We start from the raw sequence: 14175 nt of genomic DNA, 5'->3' as shown, positions 1-14175 counted from the left end.
AATTGCTAATTCCCTTCAAACCTAGGTGAGCAAATATGCACGTTTTCTACCCCATTAAAGGCTACTTTATCCTAATGTAGTTAATATCAAAAGATATACTACGTGTTTTTGGTTATAAGACGTAGTTTGGAAGTTGTCGTCGATTCCTCCTATAGTAAAATCATGCAATGTAAAAGCCCCTGTCGCCGATCCATCTTGCAGTGTAAACAAAGCAGCGACAAAACGCTAGCCAGGATAGTCATGCAGTGTGAAAACATCTGTGACACGACTACTTTGAAAATCATGCAGTCTGAACTCGGCATAAGTGTGAACTCTTGTATTGACATTTAATAAAAATACTCATGCATCTAAATACTCATGCATCTAAAACCATGCACAGTAGTCTGTCCTGGCTGAAGGTCCCAGATCACCAGTTAACTACACATAAATGGAGAGTTAATCTCCTATTAAAGCAATATTATTGTAAAGGACGATAATTAAACAATAATAAAAATAACTGTAAGCGAAAGAAAACACGTGATAATGATAACAATTGGTGCAACTGATGCAATAGGATGCAACTGATTTAGGTCAGTGGTGTGCAAAAATTATGCATTTAACAAAAAAATGCATTTCAGATTCACAAAAAATGTAGAAAGCACACTCTAAGTCGGTGTTTCCCAACCCTGTTCCTGAAGGCAAACCAACAGTACACATTTTCAACCTCTTCCTAATAAAACACACATGAATCAACTCAACAGAACATAAAAAGAGACTCTAAAACCTGAAGTTAACAGGTCAGATAAGGGAGACATCCAAAATATGTACTGTCGGTGCGCATCCAGGAACAGGGAAACACTGCTCTAATGGATTTGTCATCTGAAACCTGCAACAAAACATACACAGAGCCACATATTTTTATATATATTTTCCAACAATGTTGGCTGAGACACATATTTCCAATGAGCCTGTGGGTCGACAAAACGTATTGTATAAAATTATTACAGAAGTGGGTATCCAGCGCATATTGTTAGAATCTGATCAACAGTAAATGAGGAACTATTTCCTTGATTGTTTCTTCTGATTAGGAGGTGACAGCTTTGAGTGTCTCCAAAAGAGCATAAGAGTGATCTAAAACCATCTCCTGCACTCATCCTAATTGCATCACCATGACAACAAATAGCTACAAAAATCGCTGGCCAACTAATAGCTGAACCGCACGAGGAGGGTTTCAAACTCGCATCCACATTAGCAGCACTTTAACAGACCCCTAAGGTGTTGCTGTAGTTTCCTATGTGTGTGAGAGCAATACTGGCACTACATGTGTTTATAAGTAGTTGCTTTACTTTTGGATACACTGATTTGAACGTTGCATACAGGGACAAAAAGATTCAACATGACATTTCGAGTTATAAGGCACTTATATTGCATTCGAACTTGCAGACTTCCCTAATACTTTAAATCTCCAAGTAAAGTGTTCAGCATTTTAGGTGTACGTGTATTGAAAGCTGTTCTAACATTTAATCTACAAAAGAAACCAGTGTCTATTTTTATGTTACTAGTACTTCTTTTTCAAGATATTAGTATCATAATAGATATTAGTATTTGTTTGTTAGATACTAGTTGTTGTTTATTAGACATATGCACCTGTTAAATATATACAACATACAGTTGAAGCCAGAAGTTTAAATACAATGTATAAAGACACATAACTATTTTTTAAAAAGTCAGATGTTAACATGTATAAAAATATGACTTTAGGTAGGTTAAGTTATACATATACATGTATTTATGTGTGTATGTGTGTGTGTGTTACTGTGAGGTTGGGTTTAGGGTTGGGGTAGGTGTAGATGTTAACCAAACGCATCAGGTTACTGTGAGGTTAGGTTTAGTGTCGGGTTTAGGTGTAGTAGACATTAATCAAACACAACAGGTTACTGTGAGGTTTAGTTTAGTGTCGGGTTTAGGTGTTGTACACAATAATCAAACACAACAGGTTACTGTGAGGTTGGGCAGTGGCTCCTGCAGCTGTACTGCTGTACGCACTGTGCATACTTACCATGAGAGGGCTGGAATTAATGCCGCTTTTTATTTATTTATTTGTGACATAATTTAAATTGATTATTAAACAGTATGCACTACAGCTGCCTGCTTTTCTTCTATCGTGCCAAATCGCTGCAGCGCTGCATTTAGTAGCACAAAAACTCGCTCTAATCTGGGAGAGAACTTAACAAACAGCTACATGCACTGCTGAAAGACTTTTTTTTTTCTTTGCTGCGCATCGAAAGACACGCTTAACATCATCGATGTCCACAATACATCCTATATCCATAAAACACAAACATACAGACTCTTTGAACAACGAGAAAATAACTGCACTTCATTGAAGCCAGATGGCTTGTTGTGTAATTTAATCCCTAAAGGATGGTTGCGGCGTGTTGTGATGTCGGCCGTCACCAAAGGAAGTCAAATCTTTCTTTCCTTTCTTGACTTTTGTTTGAAAGCTTTAGTGGCACTGTAGCTGTCCAAGGTACTGTTGTATGAGTTGAATTATAGCCTATATATGCACCAATAAACAAGTCAAATTAAGGAATAAGTAAAATAAATACGGATTCTTGAATGTCGGTATTGTTTTTACTGAAAAATAAGTGAAGTTTATTCATAAACTAATTTCGAGAGGAGCACGTGATTATGATTGAACACGGCTGGTTCTGCATTAGCATGCTTGATCCACCAATCAGGCCATTCCTAACCACTATAAAGAGCCAGGGTTTTCTCACTACAGTCATCTTCGATTTGAAGAATAAAATAAAATAAAAATAAAATGAGCAATTTTCACAATTTTTTACGATTCATTAAATATAAGTTGGACATTTATGGGGCCATGTAACGTTTCTGTGTTTTTTTTTTTGTTTTTTTGTTCTCTGTGATCTTTAAAATATACTGGGCAGCTACGCAAAATATTTTCTTAAATGTCAAGCAGGAATTTGTCAATAGCTTTAATTATGAAGACAATAAAATATTAAAAATAACAAAAATAAATGAGAAAAAAAAGAAAAAAAAAGAGCAGAATTTTGCAAAATTCTAAAACAATATTCGTTTCCATTTCACTTGATGCATTCGTTATTTAATGTAGGAATACTGAAATAACAACCATCGGAAGGGAGCGGGGTGGTGCTGGATTTGTGCGTACCTTAAAATAAAATCCTGCAGGCGGCCCTGATGTTGGGTTTAGGGTTATGGTAGGTGTAGATGTTAATCAAATGCCTCAGGTTACTTTGCGGTTGGGTTCAGGGTTGGGTTAGGTGTAGACGTTAATCAAATGCATCAAGTTACTTTGAGGTTGGGTTTAGGGTTGGGGTAGGTGTAGATGTTAATAAAACACATCTGGGGCCTCATGTACGAAGACTTGCGTGGAAATCTTACTAAAACATTGCGTACGCACAAAAAAATTCAGATGTATGAAACACTGCATACGCCGAATCTCACGCATATTCTTTTGTACATCTGAATAAACGTGAAACTGAGCGCAACATGCATGAGCGCAAAACCCCTCCCTGCCTCCTCCCCCGTATGAATATGCTAATGACTATGCTAATGGAAAAACCAAACGAAAAAGCAATGGCAAAAGCAACCAAAGAGAGAAACTTTGAACAGAATGTGAATTGGAGGTGCTGCTTTCGGAGGTAGACCGGAGAAAAGCGGTGTTATTTGCAAGTTTGTTCTCCGGAATTAACAACAAAAGAAAAAAATAAAGTGGGAGAGTTTAGCTGATGCGGTCAACACAGTTGGGTCTGAATATCGCACTGAGTGCATTAAAAAAAAGAAATAGTGTGGTTTATATCTGTAAAATGTTGCATGACGCTTAGTCTCAGTGGCGCTACTCGTAAGACGCATGTGATCATGAATTGATACGTTCGAGCATGAACTCGGCTCGAATCCAGCATCTGATGAACTCTTTCTTGTTTTTTCCCCCGCTACATATCAGATTTTGCCCACTATTTATCACGAGAAAGACAAGTAGGAATCATCAATAAGTTCATATCAATAAGCATCATATTTTATTTGCACATTTACTGAATGGAAATGTTTCTGATTCATGCATGCAAATTCATCTTCAGATAGTGTCTTTATAGCAATGTGCGTGCAGTAGATCGCACAGATTACATTGCGAAAACAGGCGACTGCTGCAAATTGTGCTTTAATGTTTGGCTGGTCAACTGTATGGTATGGAAACCTTATATACCTGCTGAACCCGTCTCATACAGCTGCCATTGCAAGGCTCAGAAACTTTGTAGAGAGGAATTTAACACAACTGCCTCTAGGAGTCGCCAATGGAAATAAAACAGACACGCACAAAAAATGTGCGTATGCCAGCCATAAAGCTGCCGTGAAGCTGCGCACATTCCCACATTCAGTTCATTGTTAGTAAATCCAAACGTGAGCTATTCTGAGCGTGAAACCTGGCGTACGCAAAGTTTTTGTGCGTACGCAGCGTTGATACATGAGGCCCCTGGTTACTGATGTTGGGTTTAGGGTTGGGGTAGGTGTAGACATTCATAAAGCACAACATTGGACTCTGTCATGTACAAGATATTAAATAAATAAAAACTACAAGTTTGTACATCCACTTGGAGCTTAAGTCCCACCCAATTGGAGTTGTCTCTGACCTACAGTTTTCCATCACTATATTTATGCCTTACATACAATGTCCCCGAGGTATACTGTCAAACTAAACCACTGTAAATGTCATCTTCATGAAGCATATGTAAACAGAAAGGAGAACAGCTCACTCCTCATGTCAAGCTGAATGCTCATGTGTGGCTTTTCACACAGTAACTGATATAAATCTCCTCACCTATAAGCTCAAGAACATCTAAAAGCACAAACGCCGTGCCTCCAGCCAATTAAAAAGATGATTCATGCCTTTAGCAAGATCAGAATCGTTTCAAATCAATCACAGAGCCAGAACAACCAGTGATGCTTTACATAGTAAATAGGCTTTGACGCTTTATTTTACATATTGAAGTTTTAACATTTTGTATAAACACTTTTTATAAACCATATAAAATTTGTAATTATTTACAACACATCAAAACATCTGTAATCAATGACAATGTCTGGCAGCATAACACACCCAGGTTATTATCAGCTCTTCATGTGAACCCTCCACCACAGTATGTATGTCCCCTAATTGACAATGAACCATTCTGTAACAAGTGCCTAAGCTAAAACAAACTTAAAATTTAGATTTACAGCTATTTTCAGAAGTCAAAAAAAGAGAAAAGAAAGGCAAACTGGTTCACCCTTGGAGCATGACAACTTTTCAATTCATCGTTGGCTCCAGTTCACTGTAGCCCACCCATAGGTTTAATATTATTATTTACAATACAATAATGTTGGTCATACAGTACTCCTCTCTTCAAGACAGTGACCAAACAGCCTACTTAGTTCAACATAAAAAAGAATGTTTGCTTCAGAGATGCAATGGAAATGTCAAGAAACAGAAAAGGTTAAAGCCAAAAGGCATTTTTGATCTGACCTTTACATTACGTACCTGGCTAATTACTTCCCCATCTGCATAACCCGCATAACTGAGGTATATTTAAAGGTTAAACTTCACAGCTGCTTGATACTGGGTTTATGAATAGATAAGGAAATGTGTGCAAATAGTTCAAAGGCTCATGTGTTTAACCTGAAACAGCAACGCAAAGCCATTTCAGTTAAAAAACAAGTCTTCAATAAAGCCGAGAAGGTGCCATTAAGAAGTAAAAAGGCACAAATAGCCATTACACTAAAAGAGTTTGAAGTTATGGTCATGAGTGTTTCCGAATCTTAACTTGAGATTAAAAGGATATATAAATCGGTATAGCCTCAGTAGCACTCACAACGTCAACCAGATCTTTTTAAAACTCCAGATCGCAACAATAAAAAGGATACTCAAGCTGGGTCTGGTTCACGTATGCTGGTTTGAGGTTTGAGCGTCAGCAGGGTGCAGGTGGACGACACGCTAGAAAACCGCTCGTGGAGAGAGTAGTTACTGCTCCATCCAGGAATCACAGAGGAATTGATTGAGTTCACGCAGCATGAATCAGTGTCAGAACTTGGACAAAGCCCGAGTTTCAGACATAGTTTCTGAAGAACCACGTGGAACTTCTTTCGAAAGCTATGGTTGATCCAGAAGTAGAAGATACAGTTGAGGAATCCGTTGGAGGTTGGCAACCACACAGCAATAAACTCGATCCATTCGGGGACAGCACTGCCTGAAATCGCTGCAAACAAGACAGTTTTGCTCATTACCAGATGGTAGCATTTGGGGGGGGGGGGGGGGGGGGCATACACTTTTGAAAACCAGTTTAAAAGAAGAAGTGTAAATGTGAAAAAGTTTTTGTTTTATAAAAATTGATGTCACAGTTATTCAAATTTCAGTATTAGCCTATGGATTAAGTCTGCAGGTATGTCTGAGTACTTAACCTAAAATAGGAGACTGTAGGGCTGAACGATATGTTGACAAAATCACATCACTGATTTATTACAATGCATCTGGTTGAATCTTGAAGAAGATTTTATTCTCTCTGTGTGAAGTATTTTCTAAGTGTAAAGCAGTCAATTTTCTCTTCTCAAAATGTATGTAGTGTTTGCAGCAAACATGCCAGCGTGTGTTAAAAATACTGTGTAAAATGAGTATGCCTGCACAGGAGCAACGCTAGGAGAAGGCTATGCTGACGAATGATTGTGTAGAATAACTATATGTTAAATACTTGTATGAAGCTATATGAGTCAGAAGTTAGAATGAGTAACATATTATCAAGTGATTATGCATTCATGACAATGTATGTAAACACTTAGTCCTTTCGCATAAGTTGCATCTATGGAGAGAGAACTTTGGTGTCAAAACAGTTGCTGACACAGACCTGTAACATCTCTGTTGACATGAGCTAGAGGGCTGAGAGCCAAGGTTAACAGGGCCACCTAGAGTAAAAACCTATCCTAAAATGGTTAAGAGTTAAAATGAGACACCTAGGGGTGTGTCAAATAACCTGTATTAAGATTGTGGAAAACACAGAGACTTTAGAGGGAGCAGAGAAAGAGAGAACCACAGAAAGGAAGTGTCCAGGAGAAACTTCAGAATGCTCTGGGGTCTGCTCTGCTCTTTCTCTGCTTTATTATGGAGAATGAAGTCTATTTTCTGATATTCAAAACCTCCTGTCTGATCATTTCTAATTGATAACAAGTCGAATTACGACAATCTCCAAGTTGAAAATTGTAAATACATTTGAAATGGCACTAAAAGGGTTTTCTGTGATCTTATTGTATAAGTGTGATAGTGCCATCTTCATGCAGAATGAACAGACTTATTCAGTGTAAATGAAACTACAGTGAATTAGAGCATCCCTACAGTACGCTTCAAAACAATACCCTAAAACACCTCTTTTCAAAACTGCTCTTTTCCACAAAAAGTTGACCATAATCGAGGACTGTCAAGCTCCAAAAAAGAAAAGCAAGTGCCATAAAAGTGGCCAATTTAAATGCAATGTAGGAGGGCTTCGGTCTCCTTGTCTTGTTATTCATCTGAGCTCCCTGAAAACGCTGTGATTATCTCTTCATGTTTGCTGAAAACAGCAGCTGCAGTACGCTCTCTCAGGTCGCTGTCCTTCTCTTATCACTGGCTCTTTTTTTTTTCTTTCTAACATTTGAATTTTATATTTCCTTTTTTAAGCCAGGGATGGACCTGCCATATAAGAAGCACAGCAGATAATGAGCACTGTTTGGTCACACATTTAATCTGAGCTTTCAAAACCTAGAGAGTGTGCAATACAATCATTAGACTCTCGGCATCCTGGACACCAATATTTTAATGATTCATTAAAGATGAATCAATGTCTGGCCAGTGTGATCTGAGATGTCAGCATGAAGATAAAGGTTACCATCATGCTGTTTTGCAGCACACAGTAAATGTATAGCAACACCCTTAGTTGTTTGCTTTCGAAATCTTAATTCTACATTTACATAACAATGATGTAATTAAAAAGTAAAAGGTTTTTCCTTTGTGTTTGTGAAACGTTTCGAATACCTTTTAACTGAACTGACTGAGCCCTGAATTAAAATCTAATTCTGAACGGACTGGGAAAGGCTGGGTTAGACCTTTACAAATTTGATCAGAGGGACATGCACACTTAAAGGTGCAGCAGGTTATCTGCCAAAATGCTAAAGCTAGCTTTGAAAACAGTCTTTCCCCCGCTGTCCAAAGATAACAGTTAACAACCCACTAGATCATGTCATTCGCCAGTTAAAAACTCTATAGTACTTTACCATACTACAATACAGAACGAAAAACTATTATATCTAGCACATTTTCAGGTGTGTAGCAAGCAAAACTTGTCATAATGTGCAATGTTTCATGCATGTCCTAATGCAGGGGTGTCAAACTCAATTCCTGGAGGGCCGAAGCCCTGCACAGTTTAGTTTCAACCCTGCTCCAACACACTTACCTGTAGGTTTCAAACAAGCCTGAAGGACTTAATTAGTTTGATCAGGTACGTTTAATTAGGGTTGGAACTAAACTGTGCAGAGCTGCTTTTGGAACTGAGTTTGACACCTGTGTCCTAAAGAGAGACTGCTCATGGTGCTTTAGGGTGCAGGAATTACATTACTAAGCCGTACCTACATGTTATTTCAGACTAAATATTCAAATTAGCATGGTAAACAATATAGAAAGCGTGTCACAGGCTGTCATTGTTCAAAAATAAACCAATGTAAATATACCAACTTCACCTCAGTAAAGCAAGCAGAATAGCACTATTTACTTCTGTTTTGTTGTCAAACTAAATAAAAATCTACATTATCGATGTTTTAAAAGGCCCTTATGAAATTGAAAATAGTCACATCAATCTTTCGCCGGAAGATTTCAGTGGCTGAACAACACTTCTGTGCATATAACTCATTCGTAAAACAGCAAACTCTACATCAGCTTTGCGTGACTAAAATAGTTTTAAAGCAGAACATTACTTGTCTAAAAGAAATACTTCAGCCATGCTGTCGTCATTCCTCCAGCGTGCAAAAGTAACTTCAATATTGATTTAGGATTTTAAAAAGTTGGTTCAACATTTGTTTTTACCACTGTCACTCTCTTGTGTGCACATGCATGCACAAACAGCGGATCTGTTTGCGTGAACAGGGGTGCGCAGATGTACAAATCTACATTTGCTGACAGACAGTTTGGGCTACCTAACAGAATTAAGGGAATTATCGACCCAGCAGATTTTAATTGGACGATCATTTATTAGTCTTATGCCTTACCCAGAATACAAAAATTACATTTAGATCATTTACTTTCTACCAGACTTTCAACCAGCACAACAAAAAATGTTTCTGAAGACAATTACCTACTGCACCTTTAACTGGACTGCGAAAACCAAACAAGAAACTGTGCAATTACATAGTTGTGGCGTAACTGTGTCTGAAACATTGAACAAGCTGTTATTAATTTGTACACGGTTTTAGAAATGGCACGTTTTACATGGTCATCTTCAAATTAGTTCCAAAATAAACCTCTGTAAATGAAATGGGGAAAAAAGCAATAATAGAATAGTAGCCTATGTGCAAGCAGGAGGAAACTATATATATATATATATATATATATATATATATATATATATATATATACACATACACACACACACACAGCCTGTGACAAATGTAAACACTACAATCAGAATATTTTCATTGCAACTGGAATATAAGAGGTCTACGTAAATGTTTAGCCAGCCACAATTAAATCAACACATTAATATTATTTCATAGTTTTACATTTCAGGGAATCCATGGCTATTTTGTTAGAATTCATGCATCGTCTAACATCATAGTGATATATACTTATGGGACTTTTTCTGTTGTCAAATTTGTTAGTTCATATGAATTCATTTCTGACATAGGGATTCAATTTAGTAATGAATATTTATAAAGCACTATTGATATGTTTGATCTTGGTGGCATAGATCTAACTTGGTGGGATATAAACAAATTTTAATGAGATTTGTACGACACATAAAAGCTGAATAAATATGCTGTTGTATGGTTTATTAGGAGAGAGAGAGTAAAAACTGGTCAAGAGGGAGTAAAAACATTTGAATATCTAAAATCTGAGGATTTCAAAGAATTGTATTACTCAGAAAACTGCTGTCTAAATGATGTGCTTGGTAATGCACATTGAAAAATCAACAATTTTGACCCACTGTGCAACGCAAGACATTTATGGTCCAGAGCCACATTTGAGACTTACTCAGAGCTGTTGTGATGGGACATTTAACCCTTGTGTACTGCTCAAATTTACTTTTGTTACGTTCGTGGCTGTTTTTGCCTCATTGACTTCCATTAGAAACACATTTTTGATTGCAAAAGCCATGACAAATTCGTGATTGTTGGAGTTTTTTTTCTCTGTGGGGTTAAAAAATCATCAGTTGGCAGCATTAACCCTTTAGATAGGCCCGTGCAAAAAAAAAAAAAAAAAGTTTCTGACTTATATATGAAGTTCTATGAAGTTAAAAAAACTAATTGTAGCTTAATTATAACCCAGAGTGTGTTGTTGAATTTGAAAAAAACAAACAAATTCAAAGTAGGCAAAACGTGTCCAAACAAGATAATACACAGAGAAAGTTGTGGTCAAAATTACCCCAGAGTGGATGAAAACATCTAAAAACTACCAACTAAAACACTTAAAATTCATGTTTCACAACTTTATCATCAAATGTTGTGCTTATAAATTAGGGCAGCATAGATATTCTCCTAAACATCGGGGTGGATTTAACCAATAAGCAAGCGGCTGCTTGGGGCCCCCAAATAACTACAGAGATGTATAAATAATACCTAAAAATTATATATAACTAGCTTTGTAACGTATTTTATTAGGCGAGGGTCTCATTTTTTTTTTAAACGTAATAGTTACATCTGCACAAATTAAAAAAAAATTGCTTAAAGTGGCTAATAATTTTGACTATAAAATGGTTCATAAAAAAATTAAAACTGCTTTTATTCTAGCCAAAATAAAACAAATAAGACTTTCACCAGAAGAAAAAATATTATCAGACATACTGTGAAAATTTTCTTGCTATGTTCAACATCATTTGGGAAATATTTGAAAAAGAAAAACAAAATTCAAAGGGGGCTAATAATTAATAAGTAAGGTAAGCGGCCGCTTAGGGCCCCCAAATAACTACAGAGATGTATAAATGATACCTATAAATTATATATAACAGTTTTCTACCATATTTTATTAGGCGAGAGTCTATTTTTTTTTTTTTTTAAAGGTAATTGTTACATCTGCACAAATTTAAAAACAAAATAGTTTATTTATTGTTATAAATGTGAATTCATTTTAAGAAAACAAAAATTTCAAAAGTTTTACAAGATGCTTTACATATTATTATTTTGCATTAAGATAAAATGTAGAAAAGGAGATTGAGTAATAAGAAAAAGAACAAACAAACATTAAAATAAATAAAAAATACAAAAGGTGCATTTTAGGACTTTTGGGCATGGAAGTGTCCCCAAATCACTAAATCCGCCCCTGCCTAAACACCATGTTGATTTCCACCACAAAATGTCATGAATGAATCACTCTCTCACCATTGTACAACATGATGACCATGCAGGGCGTCCAGCAGGTGTAGTACACAGTCATGACCGGCACCAGGACCCTCAAGGCGACTTTAGGCCTGTATCCACCACCCCAGCTGTGTCTCCTCAACTTTGACCTCTGCCTCTTGGCAGCTACCCAAAGCCTGAGGTTACAGAAAGTCATGATGGCCGAGCAGGGGAAGAAGATGAAGCAGGTAAGAGTGAGAGAATAGCTGACATTGCTGGAATACAGCGGGTTGCACACTAGCGAGGCTCTGGAGAAGTGCACTTCAATGATGCCCGCAGGGAAAGAGATGGGGAACAGGAGCACTGGGGGGAAAACCCACGAGAATGAGATTAAAAGCAATGCTCTTCTCCTGGTCAGCAAGACTGAGTATTTCAGGGGGTAAAACACTGCTATGTATCTTTCCAGGCTTATGGTCGCAAGCGTGTACATGCAGGTGGAGTAAATGGTTGCGTTGAAAAACGCCACGATGTGACAGAAGGGGTCCGGGCCCGCGTTATACTCCTTTATAAGACTCACGCACAGATTGAGCGGCATTATAAGCAGCGCGAACGCGGAGTCCGCTCCCGTTAACGATAAGAGAAAATACCGGGAGTTTCTGGACCATCCCGACACCGCTGAAGCTATGACCATCACCACTGCAATGTTTCCCAAAGTTATCATCACTCCCAAAACAGAGATGATGCCGATTTTAATGGGGCGGTGAGCCTCTAGTGTCCTGTGTAGATCCGTGATATTGAAGTCCACTGCTGGGATGGAGACGTTGGTGGTGTCGGACATGATGATGGTGCAGTATTATTAATAATCCATGGCGATTTGAAAGTTCCTTGTTTTTCAAATGACACACACAGTTTGACAACAAATGAACTGTAAGCAAACAGAATCCACACACACACACACACGGGAGACGCGCCGGGTAAGAAGAACACCTGTAGCAAATCAAACTCAGGTCACGTGCTGAACGGCCTTATAATGATCACAGGTGACCCATTTCTGAAGCAGAAGCGTCGTGTTTTTACTGGACAGGGGTATCTTTTAAAATATCACACAGAATATGTCCTGTAAAAGAGTTATTTGAACGGTTTTAAGTTGATAGAGAGCTCTTGTAATTTTTGTGGAAACTGTTACTCATCTATTTTTTTTTTCAGTGTGTATACTCAAGATTATTTTGTATTGATGTTTCTAACTTTATTTCAAGGACATTTGGTACACTAATACAAATTGGGTTTTATGATGTCATATTTGCTTTAGTATAAGATGGAATTGATTTTAAAAAGTACAACCTATTTTTCATACAACTAATAATACTTGGAAAATACCATATTCATGTCAAGAAATAGGCCAAAGCTAAGCCAAATTGTGTTCATTTTATAAACAATATGGTACTACATTCTGTAACATTAAAAACAGAAAAGCTAGAAAAACATTTCAAGCATTATGTCCATTTCATTTATTGAACTTTTATTATTATTATTATTATTATTATTATTATTATTATTATTATCTTACCTTTTTATTTTTTTACCCCTGGCATCTGTTTATACTTTGTATAACTGAGATTATTTCTTTTATTTTATTTCATGTATCTTTATTTTGTTCATAATTGTTGTGAGATGTATTCTATTGTACTATGTTTGTAAAAAAATTACTGGACAGATGATTTTGTTATTATTTAGGCTAGGATTTATTAGGCTGCTGTTTATTTCTTTAGGCTCTTTTGAATAACAGAAGTTTAATTTTATAGGGATAGTTTAGGCAGGTTAGGGTAATTAGGCAAGTTATTATATAACGATGGTTCGTTCTGTAGACAGTCAAAAAAAAAAAAAGGGCTTTAAAGGGGCTAATAATTTTGACCTTAAAATGGTTCATTAAAAAATAAAAACTGATTTTATTCTAGCCAAAATAAAACAAATAAGACTTTCTCCAGAAGAAAAAAATATTATCAAACATACTGTGAAAATTTCCTTGCTCTGTCAAACTTCATTTGGGAAATATTTAAAAAAGAACAAAAATCAAAGGGGGCTAATAATTCTGACTTCAACTGTGTATATATATATATATATATATATATATATATATATATATATATAGAAAAAAAATCTTCATCATAAACTTTGATGTGTCTTGACATAAAGGAAAAAAATAGTTCTATTGTTCCTAAGAACATCATGCCCGGAACTCATTTGCATATCTTTATTAATTAACGATTTGTGCATACTGAGAATGAAAATATAGAGAACACACTCTGTAACAATATACCACCAGGACATAGACAAATGCATAGATAATATAGTGTAATGTATTTTTACACTGCTGAGCTGAATTACTATGTGGCTCGACAACAAAGCGCTCGGCTGTCTGATCCCCAGCCTAACTGGACATTTATCCTTGCAAGTTAATTATTATAGAAGATGTAAAGAAGTGATATTTAAGTGCTAAAGTTTACTTGTGCTGCTGCACAAATCACTGCCAAAAGCACAATTATCCAAAACATGCTTCTAGACGTCCTTACAATTAATAATACAAAATATCATGATAATTTTATTATGGAGACT

General features: G+C 36.5%; 2 protein-coding genes across 3 annotated transcripts in view; one reads left to right on the top strand and one right to left on the bottom strand.

Annotated features, from left to right (window-relative positions):
• Positions 1-14175, top strand: part of znf143a (zinc finger protein 143a) — a 705859-nt gene that overhangs the window by 210494 nt on the left and 481190 nt on the right. The gene's annotated exons all lie outside the window — the stretch shown is intronic.
• Positions 4964-12565, bottom strand: zgc:162592. 2 transcript variants are annotated; one of them, XM_087259645.1, is made up of 3 exons: positions 11605-12565; positions 5920-6251; positions 4964-5614 (listed from the first exon to the last, which is right to left on the bottom strand). In XM_087259645.1, exons 1-2 carry the CDS (start codon positions 12398-12400, stop codon positions 5920-5922), a joined length of 1128 nt encoding a protein of 375 aa, XP_087115771.1. In that variant the 5' UTR covers positions 12401-12565; the 3' UTR covers positions 4964-5614. The 2 variants fall into 2 exon arrangements, with proteins under 2 accessions (XP_087115771.1, NP_001076297.1); NM_001082828.1 differs by having other exon boundaries at positions 5374-6251; positions 11605-12531.

The sequence above is a fragment of the Danio rerio genome, chromosome 7, assembly GCF_052040795.2.
Source record: "Danio rerio strain M-AB ecotype USA chromosome 7, GRCz13ab, whole genome shotgun sequence".
Lineage (NCBI taxonomy): Eukaryota > Metazoa > Chordata > Actinopteri > Cypriniformes > Danionidae > Danio > Danio rerio.
This window is presented reverse-complemented; position numbering and strand designations above follow the sequence as displayed.

Coding starts and splice junctions, on each gene's coding strand:
- zgc:162592 (XM_087259645.1), bottom strand. CDS start 12,400: ATGTCCGACACCACCAACGTCTCCATCCCAGCAGTGGACTTCAATATC. Junction 6,252..11,604: donor GGTCATCATGTTGTACAATG/GTGAGAGAGTGA, acceptor TCTTGTTTGCAG/CGATTTCAGGCAGTGCTGTC.